The 18,374-nt window shown below is 37.0% G+C and overlaps 1 protein-coding gene across 1 annotated transcript; it reads right to left on the reverse strand.

Moving 5' to 3' along the window:
• Positions 1–8,021: 8,021 nt before the first annotated feature.
• Positions 8,022–18,064, reverse strand: LOC307254392 (sterile alpha motif domain-containing protein 9-like). The gene is made up of 4 exons (XM_080032774.1): positions 17,966–18,064; positions 14,891–15,632; positions 14,348–14,630; positions 8,022–11,996 (listed from the first exon to the last, which is right to left on the reverse strand). Exons 2-4 carry the CDS (start codon positions 15,620–15,622, stop codon positions 8,362–8,364), a joined length of 4,650 nt encoding a protein of 1,549 aa, XP_079888900.1. The 5' UTR covers positions 15,623–15,632; positions 17,966–18,064; the 3' UTR covers positions 8,022–8,361.
• Positions 18,065–18,374: the final 310 nt, after the last annotated feature.

Here is an 18,374-nt window from a genome sequence, read left to right on the forward strand (position 1 = left end):
AATAAAGCAACAATGCCAAGCAATTATCTTTAAAGAACTTTTGATTTAAGATATTTCCCACACAATGGCCCATAACCAGTTGGCACTGTACTGCTTTGTGGTAGAAGTGGTGCCAGGCTCAACTTTTTTTCATAAACTGCCAGACTGTACAAAGTGATCATATAAAAAAAAATTATGATACATTATTATATCAGATGGAGCTGCCACTGCAGCGCAATGATGACCATAAAAAGCATTATTGTAAATGTATTTCACATTTATGAAACAAATGCAAGATTCTTTTTTTCTTGTTGACTCTGACTCTTCTGTGTCCTCCCCATTCCTCACTCTCTTGCTCCTGTGTAAACAACAGAGAAGTGAGTCAATAAAAAAATTAAAAGTTAGTGTGATGATCAAACAACAAACATAGAATTATAACCAGTCAAAAATGGGTTCCTGAAAATCAATAGAAGTCAGTTGTCTTTCATTCTGCCATTGCAAATAGCTGACAGGTAGACACTGCAAAATACATTGTATAACCTTTTAAGAAGCGTAGATATTGGGCAGCTAAATGTAGGGTTTCATGGAATTTCAAAATAATCTAAGGTAAGCAAGTGAACTTTTTATTTTATATTTTTTTCTTACCCATTTCCCTCTCGAGCTGAGAGCCAAGATCAAGCTGACATATCATGTGTAGAATATCTCTTGTCACCGATAAAGCCTCATCACAGCCGTAGTAGTTTGTCACTAACGTGGCGATGTCCATGGTGTCCCTGTCCTCCAATTTGCCCTAAGGAACAGCGGTGTAGCCATTCCTGTTGTAATTTTTGAGTTGTAATTTTTTTCAAGTTTATCCAGGATGTTTTTAATCACAACAGCTGGGATCTGGAGGGACAGAAGAGCAGACATTTGTTTGTTAATAATACACTGATACACCTTTTTCATTTCATTTTGGCCACAGTAGCAGACATAACAAACTCACAGTTAACCATCATAACACAGGTACAAACTACATACTACTAATATTAGTTATATATACAATTCAAAGTCACCTTTACAGTCAATTTAAAGTATGTGCCAGACATACAAAGGAATCGAAATTGCGTTTGTCACCGACCCAAGGTGTAAGTGTGTGTGTGTGTGTGTGTGTGTGTGTGTGTGTGTGTGTGTGTGTGTGTGTGTGTGTGTGTGTGTGTGTTTGTGTGGTGCAATAAGAACGAGAGGACAAAATTAGGTAAAATAAGATAAGTAATATTAATAATTAATAAATTCTTAATAGTGCCAAAGGTAAGGCAAAACAAATCGGTATATATAAAATTAAATATAATAAAAAAGTAAAAAAATTAAATGTGCAATATGTGGAACATTAATTGCAATATATGTACAATATGCAGTAGACTGAAGAAATTGAAAGTGTACATTATAAGGGCAATAAATAATGAATAAAATAAATAAAAAGTTTTACCACAGCTGTTTCTTTGGTCGCCCCTAGTGCTGCTGTTGCCTGCACCGCTTCAAAAGTTTCCTCGACTTCTGTAGGTTTCTCCAGCGGCAGATTTTCCTTTTGAGATCCTTTCGGTTCTGTGAGATTTGCCGGTGTCTGTGTGATTTGAGGGACAGGACCAGGGCAGCCGCGGATCCCTGAAAAGTCTTAAAAAGTCATTAAATTTCGGTTCTGATATTCAAGGTCTTAAAATGTCTTAAAAAGTCAGGAATTGTTTGAGTTGAACAGGGCAAAATGAGCCTGTCTTTTTTGTTTTCGCTTTTTTATATGTTTAATTTTTTAACAGTATTTTTTTATCCTTCGATGATAATCCGGATAATCGGACACCCAATACATATTGGTATTCATTTTTCATTTTAGACCAGCCAGCCGCAGGTTCAAGTTGGAAAAAAAGTATTTTCTGGCGACGGTCTGTAGTCGGACCGGTGTGTCCTGGCCTTAACCATAATGCTGTGCGCTCAGCAAGACCAGCATCATAACTGCGCAGGTCTTAGCAAGACGGCTCCTTCTCAAACGAGGCTACTCTCTTTCCTTGATCGCCCAACGCACATTCTAACTGAGAACATTTAACTGTCCCGTTCAACTGTAGGCATTTTTCCATGTTTTTATTGCTTTGCTAGGTTTAGTAGCCTACATTTGTTGTGATTTAGAGCAGCTTTGATGAGGAGGATAAACTGCATTGCTTTTGATAAAGACTCTCTTCAACATTGGTATTGCATTAAATACATTACAATATTCTGCAAAGAAACAAGATGTACAACTGCATACATATACAATTCTTCTGACATTGATTTAATGGCTTCAACATTCAGAGTTACACCGCAAATGATGTGATGAACTGTGACTGACTGTATCCAATATTATATGGATTTGAATTAGTCACTGCTAGGCTAAAGTGTCATTCTGTATTTCACTGCAAGCTTTAGATCTCGTTCAATCTGCAAAAGTGTACAACTACAGTTCCTCGTTTTAAAAATAGACAATTGCACATATCCTCTCTCTTTATTATATTACTCTATTAATATTATATTTATGTTTTAAGATTAATTTTGCTAATATTATCTAGGTTCATGTTAATTCTATGTTGTGCAGTCTGACCATAGCAAATTCCTTGTATGCGGGAATATACATGGCAATTAAACCGATTATGATTGTAAATGCCACATATTTCATTTGTATGTTATGTTCTTATCTAAACACTAGGGGGTGCTATAAGCCTACGGATGTAGCTTGCCACGGTTCATTTTAGTTCATGGCAGCAACACACAGTTTTTAGGCCTTGGTTTGATCATTCAATTCAAAATGTATACTGTTAAATATAAGTGAAGAAAAACAGCAATAAAAATGAAATACCAATAAATAAATTGTAGAACAGTGAAGATGAGAAGGAAAGGAAGAAAGAGTGATACAAAGATAATAATTATTATAATAGTTGATCAGGTTAATATAGAACTTAACCAGGTGCTCAAAGACACTAAACAATAGCAGCTATATCTAACCAAACAAAACAATTTGTTTTAAAGCAAGAGTGAAAAGTTGTGTATTGAAGGTAGCAGTCTTGGAGGATGGAAGAGTGATGCCGTTATGGATGTGGCTGTGAAGGGCATTCCAGAGGGAGTTGGTGGCTGCAGCAAAGGCTCTGTTAGCCCAGGTCTGTAGCTCAGTCCTGATGGTTTGGAGCAGGCCAGAGAGGAAGGGAAGGACCAGGTTGTTGAGTGCTTGAAGATGATAATCTATCTTTTGATTATCTTTTTAACGTCAAATGTAATTTAAAGGTGCTACAAGGAACCTTTTTAATATTTCTGACATTTTTCCTCTGATGATCATAAATAACATGTAACAGTAAACGAGACCATCAGTGCAAAGAATGCTATTTTTATATAGTTTTTCTGAATGCCTTTGTCATCGGTACTCTCAACAGCTCGTTTGGTAAAAACACTACCTCTTTTGTCCACTGCCAAGGTGGTTAACAAATAATACAATGAATAACTGCAACATTTGTACTTTTTTAATTTTCAGTTGCCAGTGGAGGAAGAATATCAGTCAAGCATCAACAAACATTGTGGTATCAAGCCTCCCTCATTGCGCGTGCTGGTGTGCCCTCTGTTACCACAATCTTCAAGAAGATGGAGCCTTCCTAAGAAGTGAGTAACTTTTATATTATAGCACCTTTCAAGAGCATAAAGTCAGAAAGTGCTTCACACAGGCAAAAACACAAAACATTATAACTATTATAACCTTTATCTATTCAGGGAGGCCCATTGAGAGCACTCTTTTTCAATGACGCCCTGATTACAACACACAATATGCTGTATATATGTATATATATATTTCTTAATTCAAATATCTAAAATGATAGTGAATAAAATATTATCTTGAAGCAATACTAACATTAACAGTACATAATAAATAAAGGCCATAGAATGGTAAGAAAATGTACAGTAGATGTAAATAATTAAATCTAATAAAAGCCACAGAAAATCAAATAACAAAACATGAATGGGTCCATGAAAACATAGTGAAAAAGAACAATTTTATGCTAAAACATAAAACACCATAAAAGCCTAAAATATACAATAATGACATTTAAGAGAAGAATATTGTCTGGCTGTGCAGGTAAGTGTCTTTGCATTCCACACTGCATGTAACACAATCATAGATAAAAAAAATATAATTGAACCTTTATTTATACTCGAGAGATCATTGAGGGGTGACCCTCAATTACAATGATGTTGAGTCAAACAAATGCAAAGCAAATACACAATATATATATTATCGGATCAACAACAATAACAAAAGGCAAAGATAACCAGAAAAATATAAATGCTTTCAATTTATTTTGATATTTTATTTTATTTTAATCATGGACAGTCATTTAAAAAAAGTGGTGATGGTTGCAGGGTACACCGCAGTGGGGTTAAGCGAACAACATTTGGCGTTAATCCATTTTCTCGTTGCTGTCGAAGAAGCATTATTGGTGAGTATTCAATTCATTCAGTTCCGTAAATTCTGTATTCTGTATGTCGAGTGATATTTATTTAATAATTTAAACAGATGAATTATTATGAAATAGCAAGAAATAGATGTGTACATATATAAAAAAATAGTAATTCTAGTTTGTTTAACATTAGAAAAGTTTTTGATAATTATTACCATCATCAGTAATCAAATTTGATAAGTAATAATGCATTGTACTGTATATTTTTATTATATTTTTAATGTAATTTTTTTTAAAGCATGACATTTTATCCACCATTTTGATAGAACAGCACTAAGTAAAAAACAATCTTTCCGCTTTCTGTACACTTTCATTGAAATATAAATATGTATTGTTTTAGGCTATTGACGGGACTAAAATAATGATAAATATAAGATTTCATATCATTATGCTTATCATTAAATATTTTTCTTCTATTTTTATGTCGTGATTTTCAATGCAGTTTTCTAGTCCTAATTCCGGCATTTCAGGGTTGCTAGTTTAGTCGATAATTTTACAAAATGGAACTGACTCTACAAGAAAGAATTCTCCATCCTCTACACACGCTTTCTAGGCTAATATGTAAGTACTCAATTTATATCTATGAATTCTCCATCCTCTACACACGCTGTTGAAGGCTAATGTGTAAGTACTCAATTAATGTCTGTTATCTTTGATAGTGTTGTTTTTGTTTTGACCTTTTATGCTAGCTATTTGGTGCTAAATAAATATAAATTGAGTGGTAATTGAGTATAATAGTAGACGGCTAAGGGTTGTTGTTCAAAAATATTAAGTCATTGTATTTCATGGATGATTCTTAAATTGCAGCACGTTTGGTCCAAAAACTGTTTAGCAAATGTATCTCTTTGTTTTACCCAACTGGAGAATTAACGTATCTTTTATATACAGGTATAATCAACGCTGATGGTCTTCGTTACTCAGTGAGGAAAATAGAATGAAGTCGATTCCTGAAGATGAAGGTAAGAAGCTCAAAGGTCAGTACTTACCCCAAAACGTAGACGATTCCTGGCCACACTTTGAATTTCAACTTGAAGTGTTCTTTACGTGATTGACACTGGACAGATATTCTTTTTTTTACCATACACAGTCATTGAAAAAGAACAATTGTAAAACTATATACAATGTAAATTCAGAGCATCACCAACCCCCCCTAGATGATGTGTGTTTATTTTCAAATTTGTATCCATTCCATCAAATAACATTTAAAAGGTAATTTAGAGTGTGAAATGTAAATAATGTTGATCAGGTCTTAAAATGGGAATTGTATCTATGAGAATACATAGGAATTTCAAAAAATGAAACTCCACACAAACCCATTGCTTTTAGCAGGAATATCTCTCATGTTTGGTTTAGCTGAGCATGAAATTTAGCCTTGGATATTTCTGTAAGCTCAAAGGTCAGGAAATTAACATTAACCACATTTTGAGCAAGACAACATGTTTCAAATACCTATGAGTATGTTGTTTGAATCCCTCTACCTATGAGCAAATTGAAAAACTAAGTTAAGAAAAACTGTTTTCTGGGGGGCGCTCGTGTTTTAGCGGTTAGAGTGTCCCCATAGAGGCTCAGGCCTTTCTGCATGTCTTCCCCTACCTGCCCCATTTCAACTCTGTCTATCCAAACTGTCTAATAAAGAAGAAATGCCAAAAAAATAATCTTAAAAAAAGAACTGTTGTCTGTACAGAACTACATCCACATTTAATTGTTGAATGTCAAATCATCTCATGACTAAAAAAAGATAAGATATAATACAAATATTATTAATTTGGGCATATTTTATCATTATTGTCACGGAAATGTAATAGCAATTTGTCTAGTGCAGATGAAAGTTTGTAACTAAAAATTAGATAACACAAGATTCAGAAATGTCTCAGTAGATGTTTATTTCTATCAGCATTTACAGATATGACTGAGAGTAAGCCGTTAATCATCAGGCTCTTATCAAACTTTCAAAAAACAAACATCAACTATTAACAACACAGAAGGTGCACATTTTCACTCATGGCGTTATTAGACCATCATCAGACAGTCTTTGCCCTTTCTCATCTTAAGATTCAGCATTCTTCTTTCATCCTTTGTACACCTTAACACCTCAAACTTACAAATGTATGATTGTATTAGGAAAACACATGTTTATAATAGGAATGTCAGGAACATACATTTAGTGCTGACAAAACATTTACTATGACAAAAAGGCTGATGTCCAAAACAATTGCTCACATTTCATACACAAGAACTAAAGATACTGAATATAATCTGTTCTCATGTTTTTGAATCTGTTTATGTTAAAAAAAAATACATACAATTATTAAGTGCTAGATCATTGGTTTTAAACTTGGATTTGGAGTTCCAAGGCTCCCTTCATCTCTTTGTCTCAAAAATGAGAGCATAGACTATTTTCACTTCACTGACTACAGGATTATAATATTTGCGCTTGCAGATAAATACAATTGAGACAGTTTGTTGAATCTGCAACAGACAATAACAAAAAAATACAGCTTCACTGAAAGCTAAAAGAAATGCAATAACAATAATAATATTCTTTTAAAAATGAAGTAACAAAAATATTTGAACACACATATTTACAGTTAAAACTACAGGATTGACATTCAACTTTGCAAACGGTCTCACTTATACTAACTTGTGTGTTTTTGCATTGCATAAGTACATCAGAGAGTCACTGACGGTCACACACATTTTTCACACTGAACAGATTATGTCTCAATATCAATATTTGATATTTGCACTTGCAGAAAAATACATCTGAACATTTTTGGTGAATCTACCACATCTGAAACAAAATAACAAAAAATCTGGAATAATAAATGTATTGTATATGAGTTGTATTTGAAACTCCAGCACATTGAGTGACTACCCTTAACTTTACATGTTCTTAGCACTCGCAGATAACTAGGACACAGTTTTGTCAATGTGCCATATCTGCAACAGACAACAACAACAACAAAAAACAGATGGCATCTTTTTTTTTCATGAAACATAAAATAAAAATAATATAAAAATATATACACATATAACTGGAGCTACAGGATAGGCATTTACCTTTACACTCTCTCACTTAAGATGTTCTCATGTAATTAAGAGGTTTTGCTTTATAAGTTACTGCCATCATTTTCACTCTGTACAGTTCATTTCTCAGTGATATTCTTGTACATATTTGTACTTATTTGTTACAATGCCCATTGCATTGCTTAAAGCTGGGGTGGAGAATTTGGGGAGAAAATGGCAGTTGGGATAGAGATTCGAATCCAAATACCTCAACCGCTCCACTTGTTCTCTTTGGTCCCTCCCCTATGGTCCCTCCCTGACACGCTCTACACACCAACGAAGTTGTGCCAAAGTGAATGGACAGTCCCAACAGCCAATAAGAACAGAGAATCGGAGCCTCGCTCTGATTGGTCAAAGTGTACAGCTCATGTTAACTTTGACCAATCAGAAATCACATACCCCAGCTTTAACTACTTCATTATATTTACACTTGCAACAAAAACAAACCAACAAAAACCACAAAAATCCAATGACATAAAAATAATATTCAAACAGTGTGTCTTTCAATGAAGTGTGTTTAAAATTACATCACACTGAGTAACTACGACAATTAGCTACCCTACATTTTGAATATTATTTATACTTGCAGGTAAATTAATATGCAACAACAGAATACCTCAAATACACTTTCTTTAAATGAAAGATGAAATAACATGAAAAGAATATAAAAAGCTAAGGGATCGGCATTTATCCCTGCAATCTTTCTTTTTGTTTGGTCGTGCTTTTATAGGGTGTCTGTGCCATTCCCTCACAGTGAGTCACTGGGCCGCTCATGTCTGTGTATTGTGTTGCACTTGGTGTACCTTTAACTACCCTAGTTTTCGGACTGGATATCGTAAGCAAGCGGTCCATCAATAGCAAATCCAAGGTAGAAGGAAACCTTTTCTGTGCTGAATCCACTTCTGATACCAGCAATGAGAGCTGGACGCACTGGGATTTTAAGTTTTCCATAATTGGCAAACAGTTCTCCTTGCTCAATGGTTCCACTGACCCGATGAAGGCAGTTGAAGATTTCTTTTTCCTTAAATATATCTCCAGTCCGCCAAAGTTGTGCAAGGACATCACGGCGCATCTTCTTAAAATGCTTATCCAGTTGGGGTTTAGAAACAAGCCTCTTGAGTCCCTCTTCTTTTCCCAAGTAGAGATGGGCAACAGTGCTCCTTTTTCGAAACAGTGAATTAAGGCGCTTGTGAGATGATTTTCTAATTGCCTTCACATACGTCACAATTTCTGTATTTTCATCAGTTGGACTTGGCCAGAAAAGCAACAAGGCCAGGTAGTATGGGTCAGGGAACGGATACCCAAGTCCTACATCTTGCAGGGTTTGAGAAAGTAGATCAGAGAGGTCGCCGTGATTCTTCACAAGTTTAGAATTTTGTTTCAGTAGGTAGAGGACTATGTTTGACAAGATGAAATTGATGGTTTCCTTTGTCTTTTGCTTTTGGTTGAGAAATAGTTGGTGTTTCTGCAAGAATGCATAGCACTTTGTGATCTCCTCAATCTCTTTGTCAGGTTTGTCCAAATGCTGTAGAATCCCTGCAAATGTATCTGCTTGTTTCACTTCGAGGGATAATCTTCGTTCCTCAACATCAATTTTCAAATTGAGAATGGGATTGTTTTGTCGTTCTTTTTTAATTTCCTCTGGTGCACTGCAAAAAAAAGCGATATACTTTTTAAAAAGACCACTGACGGTCCAATGATTCTTTGTAGCAAATTCTGAACTGTTCGCTTTTATATACATGAAGTAACTGCCAAGATACTCAAATGTTTCTTTCACTTCAGTTTTCAAACTGAGGAGAAACGGCTCATGTTCTTTGATGATCTCCACATATCTGTTGTTGAACTCACTGTCTTCCTTATACACACTGGTGATTGGGATTTTTCTTTGCAGAAAACTCTGAAGGTACTTCTTCTTCATTGGAACACGTTCCTCAAAGAAGGGCAACCTGCTCAGTATCTCAAAGACGAAGAAAGCAATTTCCAGCACACCCATGTAGCCATAAACATTGTATGAATTCCTGGGATAGTCATCTGACTCATCATCGGCAACTTCCTTCTCAGGTTCATCCTCTGCATCTGCCAGCTCTTGAGCTCTTTTAAATGCTGTGATAGCATGTTGTGCCATTGTAAGGTCAATGTCCAAGTCTTCTGGATTGTGCGATGTCTCCTGCTTTTGTCTGTCGATGTTAGTTTTTAAATTGCTTTTGTGAATCTGTGCAATTGTGTCAAATGTGTAGGGGTTTTCCTTGATGTTCTTGGCCTTCTCAGCCCATTTCAGAGCCTCTGGGAAGTCACGCTCTTTGATATACAAGTATCTCGCCAGTGCCTGAGGAATAGATGCACTCACCACAAACCTGGATGCTGCTTTCTCAAAGATTTCCTCAACAGTTTGTCTCCCTTGCTGGTTGTGGATTTTGTCAATGAGAAGAGAGAAGAGATCTCTTTCATTGCTATCTTTCCTGCGCTGCCTTTCAATCAACATCTGTTGAACTGAGAGCATGAATCTGTGTTTGACAACTGCAACACTGAAGAACAGATCACAGTGAAGAATCTCCATAGTGATATCACTTACTTTTACGTTTAAAAAGCTTCTCTCCAACTCCTTCAGACACGCAGATGCTATGGTGTGATGAAGGATTCGGATTCCTTTGTATCCTCCCCAATCTTCAACCCTTTCTATGATGAGAAAGTTTGAATATGGCTTCATTTTTTCCAGTATATTCTCCTCTTGCCATCGAATCATTTTCATCCCCAAAAAATCTTCACAGAGTGAGAGAGAGATTTCAGATGCTGCCACATAGGTGTTAAGTAATGCAAGGAAGGCAAAAAGTCGGGCCTCCTTTTCGCTGAAATCAAAGTTCTTCAGTGTGTTTCGAGCAAGATCGTCTATGTATTTTTGGTCAAAATTGCTTTTCATGATCATGAAGGTGTAAAAGTTTTCAGGTTTTTCATGAGTTTCTTTGAGATCACTGAGTTTTTTTTCAAAATCCTTCTGTTCTTCTGGTGTCAATGAAGAAGTAATGTATTGACTTTGTGTTTGACTGGGTCTCATGTATTGCTCCTTCGGGCTATGGGAACGAACACAGTTTAGGATGATGACTTTGCAGTGTTGTGCGTCACCCACAGTTTTGTTTAAGTTATCCTCTGAAGCTTTTTGAATGCAGTTCACAAGATAATAAGGATTCTCTGTTTCTTTTAAATTATCGACTAACAGCAAAACCGGAGTTGGTTTCTCACTTTCAAGTTTCATGAGTCTACTGACTTGAATCGCAACTTCTTCCCCAGTCAGTGTGTGGTCTTTGAGCACGGCACATCTGAACTTCTTACGGAGATCCCACATCACGTGCATTGCTAATGTGGTGCCACCACAGCCCGGATGGTGAAATAGATTGAGTAGAACACACATGTCCTTTGAGTCCCTTAGCTGAGACCTAATCATCTTCTTCACATTTTCATACTTGTCTCTTTTGACAAATGGCTTTTCTTTGTCTTTTTCACAGAAGTAGAAGTTCCACCATTTGACTTTCCCTCCTCTGTAGAATTCCTCCTCTTCTTTGACTCTGAAGTCTTTATACTCTTGACTTTTTTCATCGTGGATGTTTTCACACTGATTCTGACACAAAATGTCCAGAGCTGTCAAAAGTTCTTCATCCTTCTGTTTCAGGACAACAGTGCTGTTACCAGAAGGAATCCGCCTTACAGATGACGTATTGATTGGTCCCAGGGCCAATATGGTTCCGTTGATCTCACTGAGGGTTAGTTCATTTATGGATAGATGGTCAATATCAAAGTCACACTTTTCTTGTATCAGCTTTCTCCATTTTGCATATGTGCTCTGACATTCACAAATAGTGATGATGCTTTCCTCTTTTCTACCATTTTTTATGAAAGACCTGTACGTGTCAAAGATCGGGTCTTTCTCAGAGTCCACAGGTGAAAGTAGGAGGAATATGACGAGACTTCTTCCATGGAGAAGAACTTCAGGGTTGCAAATAAATGAAATCAACTGGTCTACATCTCTGTATGTTTCCCTGAACCAGTTCTTGTAGTCTAACTCCTTGTATGAGTCACTTTCAAGGTCATGTCTGCCATTGCAGAAGACCCAGCTGGTCTGTTTGTAGAGATTAAGGTCCTTTATCACTGAATCAGTCTGTCCTTGATATTGTGAGGGTGTATGCAGATTGGCTACCCGTGACTCTCTGTATGAAGGACACAGTCCACCTGGAGCATTAGAGTTAGGGTCAAAGTCTAACACACAAAACAGTTTCAGCTTATTCAAAAACTGGAGATACGGCACCTGTTCTGGACTGCTCTTGTTTACAACAACAACAAATCTATCATAGCTGTCAAGTGAGTTTCCACCACAAGTTAACAAATCCTTAAGTTTGTCACCCTGGTTGGTTTCTTTCTTCTGAGCTTCTTTAGTAGGACACTGCTGCTCCAGTTGACCTGTAAAGTAGCAGTAAAGTACATATATTAATAAGTTTAAAAAAACACACAAAACAACACCACTATTAACTGAAAAGGTTGAGGCAGTTCTCCTTTTTTTCCATTGTCAGAAAATCCCATTAAAAAAACTTAACAAAGATTTAATCCATCTCTCAATCCTCTCTGACTTGCTTTCAATGATTCTCAGCTCCACTGCCTCTTAATGAAGATGTATATTTTATTTTTATTTAACCTTTATTTATCCTTAACAACAACACATATAATATTATTTAACAGAAATGCTGCAAATTTCAGATGGGTTTTATCAGACCCGCTCCACTGACATGCTTATGCTTTATGTCCCACAAGCCCGGTCTGAGCATTGAAAGACAGCTTTTAGCTTCAGTGCCCCTGACTCCTGGAACAACTTACAGCAACAAAGTAAAATGAATACCATGATATCCTTTAACCAATTTAAACATACTATGTAGTACTGTAGTTTTAATGTAACATTAATGAAAACATGAGAGGGTGCATTTGTTTGGGACTATTAGCAGCTGAAGATGGATATATAGGTGGGGCTGTCTATTGTGCAGCAGGAAGGTGAATGTGGGACTGAGTCAGAATAGTGTTCATGATGATAAAGGAACATGTCACGCAGTGTGAGTGTGGCTCACTGGTGTTTTTTAAATTGTATTTTTGACAATAGCACTTACGGCCCCCACACACATCCTACCTCTACTGCGCGTCTACCTCGCGTCTGCGTCTGACTTTTTGTCACAGACTGTGAAATCAACGTAGAGCGAGCACACATCCAACCTCAGACGCACTGCTGAGGCGCGTCGGAGGCACGTCTGCAGCGACGCTCCCCTTCACCTCAGGAGGCTCGCCTATTTTTTTTCTGAGAGCAGCGCGTCTCTCTCGCGTCTATGTGCTTTAACTGATAGAGAAATACTCTGCTGACAGTCATACCAGCAGCATTCACTCTAGTTACACGTTTACCCGGTGTGTTTATTTCAAAATAAAACATCCCTCAGTCGTATACGCGAATAATCCCTTTATTTCACGATTTAATTGTGCAATCAAAATCCGAGGGATTTAAAACCTAATTTTCAATTAGGTCTGGCATTTCATTTTTGGATAAATGACACATATAGAGATCCAATATAGTGAAGAAATAAAAAAGATCATGATGAGCGCAACAGTTTTCCGTTGCTCTATCTGTGTCTACGGCCTTCTTCTTCCCCGACCACACCCCCCTCTCTCTCTCCCGTATAAATCAGTAAAGTGATTTTTGAAATACTCTGCTGAGAGTCATATTGACTTCATACTGGCAGCTTTCGCTGTAGTTTCACCATTTCCTGGTGTGTCCCCTTCAAAATAAAACTTCCAACAAGCGAAAATATGGCAAAAAAAAAGAAAAAAAATGGCAATGGGGCGCACGGATTACTGTCCAGACTCAATATAAATCATATGCATCATAGATGACATGAAAGAACTTCATTTTTAATGGGAATTATCTATGAAAACTCTATGTAGAAAGATAGGGCTTTTAGAAGCAGCGCTGCAGCAGCAGCAGCTGCTGAGACGTTGCATGTGTGTCCGAGAAAAGTCCGAGAGAGGCAGCAGTAAGGTAACGCGACGCGCTCCAGAGGTAGACGCAGGATGTGTGTGGAGGCCGTTAAACCTGTTAAACCAAATCTGAAAAATCCTTCTATGTAATATGAGGAGTAACATGCATGATATTACGCATATGAAAAGAGTTAGGCATACAGTATTTATAAATTAAAGATATTGTAATTTTAAGTTTAATAAAACTGAAATTCAGTTTAGATGAAGCGGTTTATGCTGTGGTTCTTATTACACATTTCATCTTCATCATCTTCAACCGTTTATCCGACACATTTAGTATTTTGAAATAATCACAGCAGTTCTCTGCCCGAACATTCTATAAAAACTATCATACGGCCACACAGTCCTGTCAAAAAATCTAGACAGTATTAAATCAGTCTTTTAAAAACTAAAGTGTTCTAAAAGCTTATTGAGAAACCCACATTTGTTATCATATATTAATATTAACTATCTTAGACCAGGTTTCCATAGGCTTTAACGGCTATGTGCCCCTGAAGTACAAGTATTTGTTGAGGGTTAATCTCCACACCCACCGCCCAGAAAAGTCTTGTAAAAAAACAAAATACAGTCTGAGGATGTTAAACACAAACCCCACATTCTAGTGGGGCAAAAGTGATCAAAAGTGAGAGGGATTAATTTTATATGACTATTCTTTGTTTATTAGGAAAATCCAATTAAGTACGTATTTAAGGCCAATGAAATTAAACATCTTTGAATATATTGTTACATTGGTGTCTTACCCATGTTGTGTTCCAGTTGACGAGCCAGTTCACACTGATTGATGTCTTTGAGGATGTCTATTGTGACTCGTAAAGCCTCTTTGCTTTTATAGTTTTGAATCATTAGGTCAGTGGTGTCCATTCTGTCCTTGTTCTCCAGTTTACTCCAAGGAATAGGTTTCCGCTTGGATTTAGAGTAGTCTTTTAAGTGGAAGTGAAATGTTTTCATATCTTCTTTTAAAAGGTTATCTAGGGTTTTCAGGATCACCTCAGTAATCTTGGGTATTTCTGGTTGGACATTGGTCTGTAGGAAGAAACAGAAATAAATATTTAGTATAAACTTTTTTCAATTCAGTTTGGCAAACATTCTGAAGTATGATTTCGTTCTAAAAACAACTTAATCTTTTATCTTTTTTCGCCGTTAATCATGGAGCTATTAGTCAGCGTAATCCATTCTTAGTGGATCTGTCCCTTAGTTTTTAAGGTCACTCTACAATTTAACATTCTATTAACAGGATACAATATTTCATATACTTTGACATTTAAAATGATGTAGAAATTTACCACAATAGTTTCTTTCTTGACTCCCACGTTTTGTGGCTTTGGAGGCTGAATTTCTTGCTTTTCCGAAGATTTCTTTGATGGTTGCTGAGCTTTTTCAGATTTACATTCCAACGTTTTGTCTGTTTTTGAATCAGTTTTGATATGTGATTCTTCTTGTTTTGCTGTCATTGCCTGAGCAAGACTTAAGTCAGGCGCAATGGGGTTTGTAGCTTCTTTTTGATCTGTGCAGGTGTGAAGGATGGGTTTCAGTGTTGGCTCTGGTTTGTTGTTCAATTTACGGAGTTCTGCCAGAATCTTAACAGCAGGACCGTTTTTAAGTTCCAGGTCCAGAAAGTCATGCTTCTCGAAGCATACCAGGCAATCTCCAGACACGTCTTCTTCTTGGAGACGTTCTGCATATTTGCTGTATAAATTCACATGCTGCAGTAACCACTGGGAGACTTGTTCCTTTGTCCAGTTTTCCATATATGCTGGTGACTGTGAGTCATGCTGTGCTCCTTTTTTCAGACTCTCTAGATACGATTTGATTTTGACAGCAGGACCATGTTTAAGTCCCAAGTCTAATATGTCTTTTTTCTCAAAAACTTCTAAAACATCTCCCGATACTTCCTCTTCAGAGAATCTGTCTGCACATGTCTCATGAACTTTGACCTCTGTCATTAGCCAATGGTGGACGTCTTCTTTGGTCCATTGTTCAATCGGGGGTGGCGGCGTTGTTGTTGAGCGTCTCATTTTGGATCAGCTAGAAATGAAAAAGTTGGTGATTTATTCAAATAATGAAAGAAACATACAACCCCAATTCGGAAAAAGTTAGGACCGTATGTAAAATGTGAATACAACAGAATGTGATCATTTCTTAATCCTTTTTGACGTGTCTCCAATATAAAACAGTTCTAACACATCATATGTATTTGTTTAAACTCATAAACTTTATTGTGTCTTGTATATATATACACAAATTGTAAATGTTGTGCCTGCAACACGTTTAAAAAAAGTTGGGACAGGGGCATGTTTACGGCTGAGTTACATCACCCTTTCTTTTAACAACACTGAGTAAGCATTTGGGAACTGAGGACATTTATTGTTGACATTTTGAAAGCAAAATCATTTCCTATTCTTGCTTGAAATACAACCTCAGTTGCTCAACATCCCGGGGTCTCCATTGTGATATTGTGTGCTTCATAATGCACCACATTTTTTCAAAGGGAGACAGGTATGGACTGCAGACAGGCCAGTCTAGTACCGGCACTCTTTTCATACGAGCCAAGCTGTATTAAGATGTGCAGAATGTGGCTCGGTATGGTCTTGCTTAAATAAGAAGGGACGTGAAATAGACGTTGTCTGGATGCCAGCATGTTGCTCCAAAACCTGTATGTTCTTTTCAGCATTATTGTTCCCTTCATAGATGTGCAAGTTACCCACGCCATGGCACTAACCCTCCCCCATACCATCACAAATGCTGGCTTTTCAACTTTGTATTGGTAACAGTCTGGATGGTCCTTGTGCAGACTGCACATTTACGGGCCAAACTTTATATCCATTCATGATAATATCACTTGTTACCAGTTAACATGTTTTTGCGAGTACTGTTCCAACAGGTATTTTTTTTAATTCTACAGCTTTCCAAACCTTTTAATGCCCCTTTCCCAACTTTTTTGAAATGTGTTGCTGGCATCAAATTCAAGGCATATATTTACGAAAAACAATTAAATAGATAGGGTAAAACATAAAATACATTGCCTTTGCATTATTTTCAACTTGATTGTATGTGAAAAAGGATTAACAAATGATCACATTCTGTTTTGTATACGTTTTACATAACGCCCCAACGTTTTCGGAATTGGGGTTGTGTGTGTTAAGCAATATCACATGAGAGGGAGTACGTTGTCACTCTATATCAGCAAGGCTGTGATTCAGTCGTAGGTACGAGGCCGCAGGCAGAGTGCCAAAGCTACTATAGGGTAGGCCTGCTAATGCAAATAACACAACACATAAATTGTGTTTGTTTACAAAATGTATTAATTTCTATTTAACTGCTCCACATCCGCTCAGCTGATCCGCTCGAGCCGACAGCGATAAATGCAAGGGTGTAACCGTTAAGTCATTTTTGTACATTTTCACACACCCCTGGGCTTTACACTTGACACGTGGAGGTGGTAGAACTCCACGTGTCAAGTGACAGACTGATACATCTGCGGTGTGTGAAAGAGAGATCTTTTCTTCCTGCAGCAGTCAGACTGTAAAATCGGCAATGTTGAAATATCTGTTTACTTTTGTAATGTTTACATAAGTTATTATTATTGCAAATTAGTGCTGTAACCCGAAAATATCCCCACTGTGGGACTAATAAAGGATTTTCTTATCTTATCTTAAACAAACATGGCACAGTCTAAAGGTTAGCCTCACAGCAATAAACTGTAGATTACACTCGGATGAAGTCCAATCAACCAGAACTAAAAATACTGCAGAGCAGCTTCACCAAGTTCAAACCAACAAGAAACTAAATAAAAGGTTAGTTTGTGCCAGTTTGAGTGTGAAAACCCATATACTGCTATACACAAATCAACTTAAGTGAGATAACACGCGATGCATTAAGATTTTTGTGAACCAGTGTAGCCATGAAAGGAGACACCCTGGTGGAGCATTGTTCCCAAACTGTTTTAAAATGCAGCCTCTGAACTAGGAAATAAATGTAATACAATTCACGCAAAGAAACAACATTGAGGACATGTCCGCCTATTGTAAGAAATCATACGTTAACACAATTTTGAGGTTCCACTACCTTTAAATGTATATTAGCCTATTCGAGCTCTCTCCCCCCTTTATGACACACAGACTGTAAAATCTGCACGTAGGATTCTTCAGGACCCCTCCTCCCATATCCTGTTTACTGAGTTTGAGTGGTTCCCCTCCATTCTGTCTGAAACAAAGGAGGAAGGCAACCTTCATCCCCAAGGCTGTCCAGCTCATTAATACTGATCACTAACTTGTGAACATGCTGCTATGCACTTTATAACCTGCTATAATGCAATTTAAGAAAGTATTCATACGCAGCCAGGGACTTTTTCCACCTACCTCAGACTGGATTTCAACCGCTGACCATCTCCCCTGGAATGTAACTGTACACTCATCTATTTGCTGTAAATTTTGCTGAGAGGAAAACGTTGTGCTGCCGAGACCCGTGTATGAAACTTAAGCCCATCCCTCCTACATTACTCCCTGCAGTTGTAAAGTAATAGTGACGCCCACTCACAGACAGTTGAGTTCAGAAGGGATGAGTTATTCAGTTATGGCAGCATTTAAATAAGATTATATAACACTGTTTATTGTTTGTATTTCAGTAAAAACTTGTTAAACAGTAAAGCTATGTTAAGAAAGAAAATAGCAAAACAGAGGGTATGAGGGTGAGTTGCTTCCAATGTACAGGTTAGAGGAATAAACATGATCCAGGAAGTCCAGTTTAAGGAATATATTATGAGTTTAA

Source organism: Ammodytes marinus (genome assembly GCF_949987685.1).
Source record: "Ammodytes marinus genome assembly, chromosome: 8".
Classification (NCBI taxonomy): Eukaryota; Metazoa; Chordata; class Actinopteri; order Uranoscopiformes; family Ammodytidae; genus Ammodytes; species Ammodytes marinus.